Source organism: Salvelinus alpinus, chromosome 3 (genome assembly GCF_045679555.1).
Source record: "Salvelinus alpinus chromosome 3, SLU_Salpinus.1, whole genome shotgun sequence".
Taxonomy (NCBI): domain Eukaryota; kingdom Metazoa; phylum Chordata; class Actinopteri; order Salmoniformes; family Salmonidae; genus Salvelinus; species Salvelinus alpinus.
This window is the reverse complement of record NC_092088.1, coordinates 86288918-86301617: the sequence shown is the minus strand read 5'-3', so window position 1 is coordinate 86301617 and position 12700 is coordinate 86288918. Positions and strand designations below refer to the sequence as shown.

Here is a 12700-nt window from a genome sequence, read left to right as displayed (position 1 = left end):
GATTGAGGGATTGCATATGTTTCACTTTAGGAAATGAAGTCTTCCATCTATGTGAACTATATCATCAGAAAGCACACAGAATCTGAGGAGGTGTAGAAGACAACTCCTAATAGAGCTGTCTGCTCACAACGTGATGCCTCTTAAATCTTCATGACCCCAGAGATTATGGAGGGCACTCAGTAGAGTCCTCACTGTGAAGCACATTGTTCTCTTTCATCATCCACTTCCTTTTTATTTTTAACATGGGGCCTCAGCCTGTCTAGCAACGTAGTATGTCCCAACTGGCACAGTATCCCCTTTGTAGTGCACAACCTTTGACCAGGGGCCGTATGGTGCACTATATAGGGAATAGGATGCCTTTTGGGACGCGGCCCTAGAATTCTCCATCTTCTCTCTCTGTGTTCTCTGTTCACGGATAAAGTGCTGATCTACAGCAGGAAGCCAAAGCAGCCTGATCATGTCCAACACACTGACACTGATTCTGGTCATGTCCAGCACACTGACAATGATCCTGGTAATGTTCAACACACTGACACTGATCCTGGTCATCATGTCCAACACACTGACACAGATTCTGGTCATCATGTCCAACACACTGACACAGATTCTGGTCATCATGTCCAACACACTGACACTGATCCTGGTCATTATGTCCAACACACTGACACAGATTCTGGTCATCATGTCCAACACACTGACACTGATCCTGGTAATGTTCAACACACTGACACTGATCCTGGTCATCATGTCCAACACACTGACACAGATTCTGGTCATCATGTCCAACACACTGACACAGATTCTGGTCATCATGTCCAACACACTGACACTGATCCTGGTCATTATGTCCAACACACTGACACAGATTCTGGTCATCATGTCCACTGATCCTGGTCATCATGTCTAACACACTGACACAGATTCTGGTCATCATGTCCATCACACTGATACTGAGCCTGGTCATATCCAACACATTGACACTGATCCTGGTCATCATGTCCAACACACTGACAATGATCCTGGTAATCATGTCCAACACACTGACACTGATCCTGGTCATCATGTCCAACACACTGACACTGATCCTGGTCATCATGTCCAACACACTGACACTGAGCCTGGTCATGTCCAACACACTGACTCTGATCCTGGTCATCATGTCCAACACACTGACTCTGATCCTGGTCATCATGTCCAACACACTGACACTGATCCTGGTCATCATGTCCAACACACTGACACTGATCCTGGTCATCATGTCCAACACACTGACACTGATCCTGGTCATGTCCAACACACTGCCTCTGATCCTGGTCATCATGTCCAACACACTGACTCTGATCCTGGTCATCATGTCCAACACACTGACTCTGATCCTAGTCATCATGTCCAACACACTGACACTGATCCTGGTCGTCATGTCCAACACACTGACTCTGATCCTGGTCATCATGTCCAACACACTGACACTGATTCTGTTCATGTCCAACACACTGACACTGATCCTGGTCATCATGTCCAACACACTGACACTGATTCTGTTCATGTCCAACACACTGACACAGAGCCTGGTCATCATGTCCAACACACTGACAATGATCCTGGTCATGTCCAACACACTGACACTGATCCTGGTCATGTCCAACACACTGACACAGAGCCTGGTCATCATGTCCAACACACTGACAATGATCCTGGTCATGTCCAACACACTGACACTGATCCTGGTCATGTCCAACACACTGACAATGATCCTGGTCATCATGTCCAACACACTGACACAGAGCCTGATAATCATGTCCAACACACTGACACTGATTCTGTTCATGTCCAACACACTGACACTGATTCTGTTAATGTCCAACACACTGACACTGATCCTGGTCATCATGTCCAACACACTGACACTGATTCTGGTCATGTCCAACACACTGACAATGATCCTGGGCATCATGTCCATCACACTGACAATGATCCTGGTCATCATGTCCAACACACTGACACAGAGCCTGATAATCATGTCCATCACACTGACAATGATCCTGGTCATCATGTCCAACACACTGACAATGATCCTGGTCATCATGTCCAACACACTGACACTGATCCTGATCATGTCCAACACACTGACACTGATTCTGGTCATCATGTTCAACACACGGACACTGATCCTGGTCATCATGTCCAACACACTGACACTGATCCTGGTCATCATGTCCAACACACTGACACTGATTCTGTTCATGTCCAACACACTGACACAGAGCCTGGTATTCATGTCCATCACACTGACAAAGAGCCTGGTAATCATGTCCAACACACTGACAATGATCCTGTTCATCCTGGTCATCATGTCCAACACACTGACACTGATTCTGTTCATGTCCAACACACTGACACTGATCCTGGTCATAATATGTTCATGTCTGTCTGTGCTGTCTTGCCAACTCTTATGGTCATGTCTGTCTGTGCTGTCATGCCAACACTTATGGCAAGACTAGGTTTTTCTGCTCTATTTGTTGCATGCTTTGTTTGTTTCATAGCCACAGATAATGCTTTTTTTATGACCATCGTGTGATAGACACAGATAATGCTTTTGTTATGACCACTTGCTTTCTTTTGTATTGTGTCAACAGTCCCTACAGTTTACAATCACTATGCAATATGCATCTCTTCTATGATCCACGTTGTCTCACTCATAATCCTGTGGTTTTAATGGATCACAAAGGTCTCATTACAAGTGACAGACTATTAGGAAGTCCTACAACATGATAAACTGTCCATAGATATAACATACATCTGCTTAACAGTTGTGCTGCTTAAACATGATAAACTCGATAGAACATTATGTTGATGAGTGGCCACAGACTGGTGTGTCAGAATGGGGGTCCTGGTGAGGAAAGGCCTGAGGAACGCAGCATCTCCAGCCAGGTGTGTGTGTGTGTGTGTGTGTGTGTGTGTGTGTGTGTGTGTGTGTGTGTGTGTGTGTGTGTGTGTGTGTGTGTGTGTGTGTGTGTGTGTGTGTGTGTGTGTGTGTGTGTGTGTGTCGGTGAGTGAGAGAGAGAGTGTGTGCGCGTGCGTGAGTGTGTGTGTGCCATTAGAAATGTGCAGTAGTTGTCTCTGGGTCAGCCATGTAAATGGTCAGAGATTAATTGGTGGTTAGGGGCTGTAAATCAGGCTAGGTCCAAGTCAGGCTGGCCCTGTTTAACCACAAGATGTCCCACTGCGGCCAAATTGGACAAAGATGTTTTACTTCCTTTCCCCCCCTAAAGTCTGGTGGACTCATACTTCCTCCCCCCCTAAAGTCTGGTGGACTCATACTTCCTCCCCCCCTAAAGTCTGGTGGACTCATACTTCCTCCCCCCCTAAACTCATACTTCCTTCCCCCCCTAAAGTCTGGTGGACTCATACTTCCTTCCCCCCCTAAAGTCTGGTGGACTCATACTTCCTTCCCCCCCTAAAGTCTGGTGGACTCATACTTCCTTCCCCCCCTAAAGTCTGGTGGACTCATACTTCCTCCCCCCCTAAAGTCTGGTGGACTCATACTTCCTCCCCCCTAAAGTCTGGTGGACTCATACTTCCTTCCCCCCCTAAAGTCTGGTGGACTCATACTTCCTTCCCCCCCTAAAGTCTGGTGGACTCATACTTCCTTCCCCCCCTAAAGTCTGGTGGACTCATACTTCCTTCCCCCCCTAAAGTCTGGTGGACTCATACTTCCTCCCCCCCTAAAGTCTGGTGGACTCATACTTCCTCCCCCCTAAAGTCTGGTGGACTCATACTTCCTCCCCCCCTAAAGTCTGGTGGACTCATACTTCCTTCCCCCCCTAAAGTCTGGTGGACTCATACTTCCTTCCCCCCCTAAAGTCTGGTGGACTCATACTTCCTTCCCCCCCTAAAGTCTGGTGGACTCATACTTCCTTCCCCCCCTAAAGTCTGGTGGACTCATACTTCCTTCCCCCCCTAAAGTCTGGTGGACTCATACTTCCTTCCCCCCCTAAAGTCTGGTGGACTCATACTTCCTTCCCCCCCTAAAGTCTGGTGGACTCATACTTCCTTCCCCCCTAAAGTCTGGTGGACTCATACTTCCTTCCCCCCCTAAAGTCTGGTGGACTCATACTTCCTTCCCCCCCTAAAGTCTGGTGGACTCATACTTCCTTCCCCCCCTAAAGTCTGGTGGACTCATACTTCCTTCCCCCCCTAAAGTCTGGTGGACTCATACTTCCTTCCCCCCCTAAAGTCTGGTGGACTCATACTTCCTTCCCCCCCTAAAGTCTGGTGGACTCATACTTCCTTCCCCCCCTAAAGTCTGGTGGACTCATACTTCCTTCCCCCCCTAAAGTCTGGTGGACTCATACTTCCTTCCCCCCCTAAAGTCTGGTGGACTCATACTTCCTTCCCCCCCTAAAGTCTGGTGGACTCATACTTCCTTCCCCCCCTAAAGTCTGGTGGACTCATACTTCCTTCCCCCCCTAAAGTCTGGTGGACTCATACTTCCTTCCCCCCCTAAAGTCTGGTGGACTCATACTTCCTTCCCCCCCTAAAGTCTGGTGGACTCATACTTCCTTCCCCCCCTAAAGTCTGGTGGACTCATGCAAATCTTCCAAATATGTTTCCAGCTGTTGCTATGTGTGTGTGTGTATGCCTTTAAAACATGTATGTGGATCTGGTTGATTCATGACTCCTTTCCTCTCCTCTTTCCTCTCCTCTTTCCTCTCCTCTTCCTCTCCTCTTTCCTCTCCTCTTTCCTCTCCTCTTTCCTCTCCTCTTTCCCTTTTTCCTCTCTTTTTTTGATTGAGATAGGGGGGAAGAAACATAAGATATTTCAAATGCTTATCGTTAACTTAACAACGTGGCAGTTTTAATTTTTATATTTTATTTTATGAGTGACTTTTGAGCTAACATTAGAGCTTTCTGAACCAGGGTCAGACCTTCGCTGGTAGGAGCATCTAGGCTTTTTCCAGTGACTCACTGGGAAGCCTCGGTGACATTAGTCAAACATAAAATCTGCTCACTCAGTTAGAATGGAAACACACTTGTGTCAACAGTGGAGCCACACACACACACAGGCACACACACGCACACGCACGCACACGCATGCACACACACGCACCCTGGTGTTTCTGGACCTTCTCAGAAGACCCTACTGAGGATTACAGGGCCCCATACCCAGCTTCAGTAGCAGAGAGGCTAATATCCTGTGTGTGTTCATGAGGGAAAGTGGAAACTCCCAGTCCCTACTCCTTCCAGCATAGCATTTGGCTTTCTCTTCTGTTTTTCTTCCCCCATCATTAATCTTTTATTTTCCTCCCCCATCATTAATCTTTTATTTTCCTCCCCCATCATTAATCTTTTATTTTCCTCCCCCATCATTATTACCCTTCTTTTATCCTCCCCCATCATTACCCTTCTGTTTTCCTCCTCCATCATTACCCTTCTGTTTTCCCCCCCATCATTACCAATCTGTTATCCTCCCCCATCATTACCCTTCTGTTTTCCCCCCCATCATTACCAATCTGTTATCCTCCCCCATCATTACCCTTCTGTTTCCCCCCCCCATCATTACCAATCTGTTTTCTTCCCCCATCATTACCAATCTGTTTTCCTCCCCCATCATTACCAATCTGTTATCCTCCCCCTATCATTACCCTTCTGTTCCCCCCCCCATCATTACCAATCTGTTTTCTTCCCCCATCATTACCAATCTGTTATCCTCCCCCATCATTACCAATCTGTTAGCCTCCCCCATCATTACTCTTTTATTTTCCTCCCCCATCATTACCCTTCTGTTTTCTTCCCCCATCATTACCAATCTGTTTTCTTCCCCCATCATTACCAATCTGTTATCCTCCCCCATCATTACCCTTCTGTTTTCCTCCCCCATCATTACCAATCTGTTATCCTCCCCTATCATTACTCTTTTATTTTCCTCCCCCATCATTACCCTTCTGTTTTCTTCCCCCATCATTACCAATCTGTTTTCCTCCCCCATCATTACCAATCTGTTATCCTCCCCCATCATTATCCTTCTGTTTTCCTCCCCCATCATTACCAATCTGTTATCCTCAACTATCATTACTCTTTTATTTTCCTCCCCTATCATTACCCTTCTGTTTTCCTCCCCCATCATTACCCTTCTGTTTTCCTCCCCTATCATTACCCTTCTGTTTTCCTCCCCCATCATTACCAATCTGTTTTCCTCCCCCATCATTACCAATCTGTTTTCCTCCCCCATCATTATTACCCCTCTGTTATCTTCCCCCATCAATACCCTTCTGCTTTCCTTCCCCATCATTACCCTTCTGTTTTCCTCCTCCATCATTACCCTTCTGTTTTCCCCCCCATCATTACCAATCTGTTATCCTCCCCCATCATTACCCTTCTGTTTTCCCCCCCATCATTACCAATCTGTTATCCTCCCCCATCATTACCCTTCTGTTTCCCCCCCCCCATCATTACCAATCTGTTTTCTTCCCCCATCATTACCAATCTGTTTTCCTCCCCCATCATTACCAATCTGTTATCCTCCCCCTATCATTACCCTTCTGTTTCCCCCCCATCATTACCAATCTGTTTTCTTCCCCCATCATTACCAATCTGTTATCCTCCCCCATCATTACCAATCTGTTAGCCTCCACCATCATTACTCTTTTATTTTCCTCCCCCATCATTACCCTTCTGTTTTCTTCCCCCATCATTACCAATCTGTTTTCTTCCCCCATCATTACCAATCTGTTATCCTCCCCCATCATTACCCTTCTGTTTTCCTCCCCCATCATTACCAATCTGTTATCCTCCCCTATCATTACTCTTTTATTTTCCTCCCCCATCATTACCCTTCTGTTTTCTTCCCCCATCATTACCAATCTGTTTTCCTCCCCCATCATTACCAATCTGTTATCCTCCCCCATCATTATCCTTCTGTTTTCCTCCCCCATCATTACCAATCTGTTATCCTCAACTATCATTACTCTTTTATTTTCCTCCCCTATCATTACCCTTCTGTTTTCCTCCCCCATCATTACCCTTCTGTTTTCCTCCCCTATCATTACCCTTCTGTTTTCCTCCCCCATCATTACCAATCTGTTTTCCTCCCCCATCATTACCAATCTGTTTTCCTCCCCCATCATTATTACCCCTCTGTTATCTTCCCCCATCAATACCCTTCTGCTTTCCTTCCCCATCATTACTCTTCTGTTATCCTCCCCCATCATTACCCTTCTGTTTTCCTCCCCCATCATTACTCTTCTGTTTTCCTCCCCCATCATTACCCTTCTGTTTTCCTCCCCCATCATTACCCTTCTGTTTTCCCCCCCATCATTACCAATCTGTTATCCTCCCCTATCATTACTCTTTTATTTTCCGCCCCATCATTACCCTTCTGTTTTCCTCCCCCATCAATACCCTTCTGTTTTCCTCCCCCATCATTACCCTTCTGTTTTCCTCCCCCATCATTACCCTTCTGTTATCCTCCCCCATCATTACCCTTCTGTTATCCTCCCCCATCAATACCCTTCTGTTTTCCTCCCCCATCATTACCCTTCTGTTATCCTCCCCCATCAAAACCCTTCTGTTATCCTCCCCCATCATTACCCTTCTGTTTTCCTCCCCCATCATTACCCTTCTGTTATCCTCCCCCATCATTACCCTTCTGTTTTTCTTACCCATCAATACCCTTCTGTTATCCTCCCCCATCATTACCCTTCTGTTATCCTCCCCCATCATTACCCTTCTGTTTTTCTCACCCATCATTACCCAGCCAGTCCACTGTCAATGGAAACAAATGTTAGCGTCTGTATCTCCTTTTGTTTGTCGACCGCAGCACACACACACACACACACACACACACACACACACACACACACACACACACACACACACACACACACACACACACACACACACACACACACACACACACACACACACACACACACACACACACACACACACACACACACATAGGTTGACCTCACGCCACCACACTGACACAGTGATTTCCGTTAACATGATGTAATACTGTCAGATGTCTCCACATCTGCAATCTTTCTATGACCCACTAAAATGAAAGACCACAAAAAGTGATAGAACCAGACACAAAGGAAATAAGGAAGAACTCCTTATTTTTAAGTGGTTGGGTCTGTTGGGGAAATGTGATATGGTTTTATCTAAATTAAATGCAGAACCATAGAGCTGTAAGAGGTTGCATGTGACTGTGTCTACGTCACAAATGGCACCCTATTCCCGCTGATTCCCTATGTAGTGCAGTACTTGTGACCAAAGAAGTGCACTAAATAGGAAATAGGGTGCCATTTGGGATGCAGCCAGTAAGGCAGCAGGATGGATTGTTCAGTCGCATCTGCGTTGGATGGGGCTTAAAAGGGAGTTTGAAGCAGGTCGGGAATGACGAATTGAGGTCACGTCATCAGAATATTCAGAGCATGAAAACAATAGCACAGATCCCTAAAAAGGACCAGCTTGGTCCCAGATCTGTTTGTGCTGTCTTGGCCATTTCTATGATCATTCTATGTTGCCAAACTTGGGATGACAAGGACCATAACAGTTGGCTAACAGCACACACCGGTTTGAGAAAAGGTTAATAAAGGACAGTTGCTGTAACATAATACAGCATGAGATTTGAGATTATGTCCTTGAAATATATTTAGACCTACATATCATATTGCCCCCTATTGGTAGGTCTCAGTCTATCTAAACTACAGGGGCATGTTCTTAGGGTACGCAACAGAAAACATCCTACTATTTTTTTGCAATGGAAAACTAAAATTATCCTTTCCTGGACAAGTCCAGGTAGTCCGTTCCTGTTTAACAGAAACAATTGTCTCTCAATGGATAAATCCAGGTAGTCCCTCATTGTTTTTTTTCTCCATTTGGTGCCTAATGAACACGACCAGTACAGTAATGTTAGCCAAAATCCAACTGTCTCTTACCTGGCTTAGTGACTTCACAGCCCTTGTTCCTAAGAACGTCATCCACGGATGTGTCGAACAAGAAGCGAACGTTCTGCAGTAACCCCTGTGTGAAAAGACAAGAGGCTGTTATGTGTCACATTGGACTAGCAGCTAGGAACAACTTCTTTACTATTCACTTACCTTGAGCTTGTATGTCAAGTAAAAAAAATACAGAATGAGTTATTCTTATTGGCTAACATTAGATGCAGAATGACTTAAGGGGCAAGATCTGAAATGGTGTCCTATTCCCTATATCTGGTGCACTACTTTTCTGGACAAAAGTAATTCTTACCCTGAAGTGGTTTTCACGGATGGATCCCTTAGCGACGAACATTCGGTTCCCCTCCGCCTGCAGATGCTCGTAGAACGGCTCATCCAAGATGAAGCTGTCGATGAGACTGCAGCCCACAAACAGATTTGCGTTTTCGCCATGAACATGAAGTGTGATATTCTTCCACTGCGAGTCGGACAGGTCAACATCCTCGAAGGAGACAACATTTTGGGAGCCGTCCACCCAGTAGACAAGGTCCAGTGTGTTGGCGCGGCCGTTGGAGACTATTTCAAACTGCCGCTGGCCGTTGGCGCCATCCAATGCGATGAGGGTTCCCCGCGATCCGCGGTCCTGGCGCATGCTGGCCACGAACACGAAGCCCTCATTGTTCTGGATTTGCTGAAGCATCTGTTTGAGCACGGGCGCGCTCACTGAGGGCAAATGGTCGAAGCGGATGAAGCGGTAAGCAGGGTTGTCTGTGTCTTGGCCGCGGAATTGCTTGGCGCCCAGAGTCTTGCGCGTGATACCGCTAATATCAAACAGGTCAAATGTTGTGTCGTCATCCGATGTGACCTCGCCATCTTCAATCAGTCATACAGGGGATCGATAGGGAGAGGAGAACGTGTACAGCCAATTAGCTTGATGAAACAGCAAAGCATTCTAAGAAAATCTGACCAAGTGATTATAACTAAGTCTATAGCAGGGCTCTCCAACCCTGTTCCTGCTAAAACCAGCTCTCAAAGTCTCACATCACAATTAGACGGTCATCCATGTTTCTCAATAGTCAAATTTCGAAGTTGTTGCAGACGTCACATTTTCAAAAGTCTAAGTTTAGGCATTAACTCTGAATTTTTAAGGTTAGGATTAGGTTTAGGAATGTTTAAGGTTAGGGCATTAACCCCAAAATCCAAATGGTTAAGGTAAGGGTAAGGTTTGGGATAGGCTTAAAACAAAAATATCAAAAACAACTTTCTATCGCTGGATTCAAACTTGCAACCTTTAGAATCAGAGACAGATGCTTATAGCCATCCTCCATACCCTAGGAAAACTGAAACCTACTTGAAGGTAACAACGCCTCTAGTGGGTGGTTACCACATCGTCTCCCGACATCTCAGACATAGATGGACGACGTTGAACACTGACTTGTATCATGGGTGACCTGGCTGTCCTGGAGAGCGACTCTCCTGTAGGTTTTGTTCCAACCCCAGTTGTAACTAACTTGATTCGGTTTATCAATCATCTAATTATTAGAATCAGGTGTGCTAGATTAGTTTTGGAGCTAAAAAATCTACAGGATGGTAGCTCTCCAGGACAGGGTTGGAGTTAAAATCTACAGAATAGTAGCTCTCCATGAACAGGGTTGGAGTTAAAATCTACAGGACGGTAGCTCTCCATGAACAGGGTTGGAGTTAAAATCTACAGGACGGTAGCTCTCCATGAACAGGGTTGGAGTTAAAATCTACAGGACGGTAGCTCTCCATGAACAGGGTTGGAGTTAAAATCTACAGGACGGTAGCTCTCCATGAACAGGGTTGGAGTTAAAATCTACAGGACGGTAGCTCTCCAGGAACAGGGTTGGAGTTAAAATCTACAGAATGGTAGCTCTCCATGAACAGGGTTGGTATTAAAATCTCCAGGAACAGGGTTGGAGAGCCCTGGCTATAACTCAACTGGGTATGCTTTCATGCACAAGAAAACAGTAGACAGTATCATATTCACTCATGAAAAAAAATCTAATTAGCATGAAACATACATCAATCACATCATTATTTAACAATATAAATGAAATGGCATTGAGGTTATGATAATGATGATGAAAAGCCGTATAAACTTTATGCATAAGTAGATTTACCTTGAGGTAGCGCTGAGGAGCAAAGTAATAAAATCGGCAGCAAGTTGAGACTTCTGAGTATCATATCTCCTTCAAAACACAAGAGACACAAACGCTGATTATTATCCAGGGAAACCGCAAATTTAAAGTTGTTAACTTCATCACGATTGTAATGACTATCTGATAAGTAAAATTGTAAAATCTTTGTAGGCTATCTATTTTTTATTCGCTCTCTGCTCAGCTGTCACAAAGCGACACCAAGTCCATTGCAACTGTGAATAGTGAAGTTCAGCCAAGCCATTACAACCTAACGTCAAATCCACAGATCTTCTTCAACAACAGCACCGCTACGAAGGAGCCTAACTGTCTCCAAAACTAACACAGGTTTATCGAGGAAGATACAATACATACATTACACCTTACAACGTGCACATACTGTATGTGGGCTGTTATAGGCTATTGGGAAACAATTATACACTACTTCTAAAACAACCTTTCTGCAAATGCATAACGTTTAACAAAACAAATCAATCACATAGCAAAATATAAGTGTGCTACATTCTTTAACTAAATTATTCTGACTAGCAGTACATTTGAAACGTATGGCAACATTGCTGATTGTTTTTGAAAATGCAAAAAAATTCCCCATGCACATTGGAATGCAACAATTTACCGGGTGAAAGTGCAAATTCCCTTTAAAAAAATCCGTTAGATATCCAATAATAAAAAAGAAGGTTATAACAAATATATTTTTCAAATAAATATGAATAGTGTAATGAAAACGGAATAACTCCTGTAACCTGGTGCGTAAAATGTAAAGTCCGCTTGGTTTACTTCACTAGATCTACATTATGTAGGGAGGACTTGAGCGATAGTGGCTTAGGCACCAGTCTCCCTCCCTCCTATATACTCCTCACTACGACCCTGTCAGTCAAGTTTAAGTATGAAATGTTTGGATTAAATTTCTAAGGCGGAATTACATAATTCCGTTCTGATAGCGTAATTTGCTTATATCTGTTTAAAGCGGCATTTACCGGTCCCGGGGCCCCTCCCTCGCGCTCTCTCGTTCCCCAATCCAACCTCTCTATCAAGCCCACTTCATTACCAAAGTTACAACGGAATCGGGTTTCGGGGAGGAGTTATTGATGGAGAAAACGCGATAGCGAGGTCGGATGTGAGGAGCAGTGGTGTGCCCAGGTGGTGGCCCAGGGTGGCCGCCCAGGGTGGCCCCCTGAATTCTGATTGGCCACCCTAGTAAATCACAAATAATTGAATACGTTTGTTAATTTGTATTTGGGGTTAAACATTTTGGGCATTCATGAATACACGAAATGAATGTCATTACACTTATGGTGTTAGTAATAGATGTCTCTTTCCATTCAAATGGCGGGTGCTGTTTGGATGCTGGATATATTTTGGAGTAGACGAACATGCGCAAGTAACCTAGTTAACCTATATTTTGAAGTGACTCTGTTTGACAATCAGATGAAAACATCATGACTGGTTGTGTTCATGACACATTAAAAGTTAATACATTTTGTGTTAAATTTCATGTCTTTACTATAAAGCCATAAAAACTATTTGTGTACGCGCAAGTGCGTACACACATACAATTCACGGTATAATTCGCAC

The 12700-nt window shown here is 44.8% G+C and overlaps 1 protein-coding gene across 3 annotated transcripts in view; it reads right to left on the bottom strand.

Moving 5' to 3' along the window:
- Positions 1–12159, bottom strand: part of LOC139571476 (thrombospondin-2-like) — a 49547-nt gene extending 37388 nt beyond the window's left edge. The window contains exons 1-4 of one of the 3 annotated variants that reach the window (XM_071394393.1): positions 12103–12159; positions 11090–11158; positions 9259–9818; positions 8946–9030 (exon numbers count right to left, since the gene is read on the bottom strand). In XM_071394393.1, coding sequence (XP_071250494.1) covers positions 8946–9030; positions 9259–9818; positions 11090–11153 — 709 coding nt within the window. In that variant the 5' untranslated portion in view covers positions 11154–11158; positions 12103–12159. The other 2 variants (XM_071394392.1, XM_071394394.1) reach the window with 2 other exon arrangements.
- Between the last annotated feature and the right edge of the window lie 541 nt (positions 12160–12700).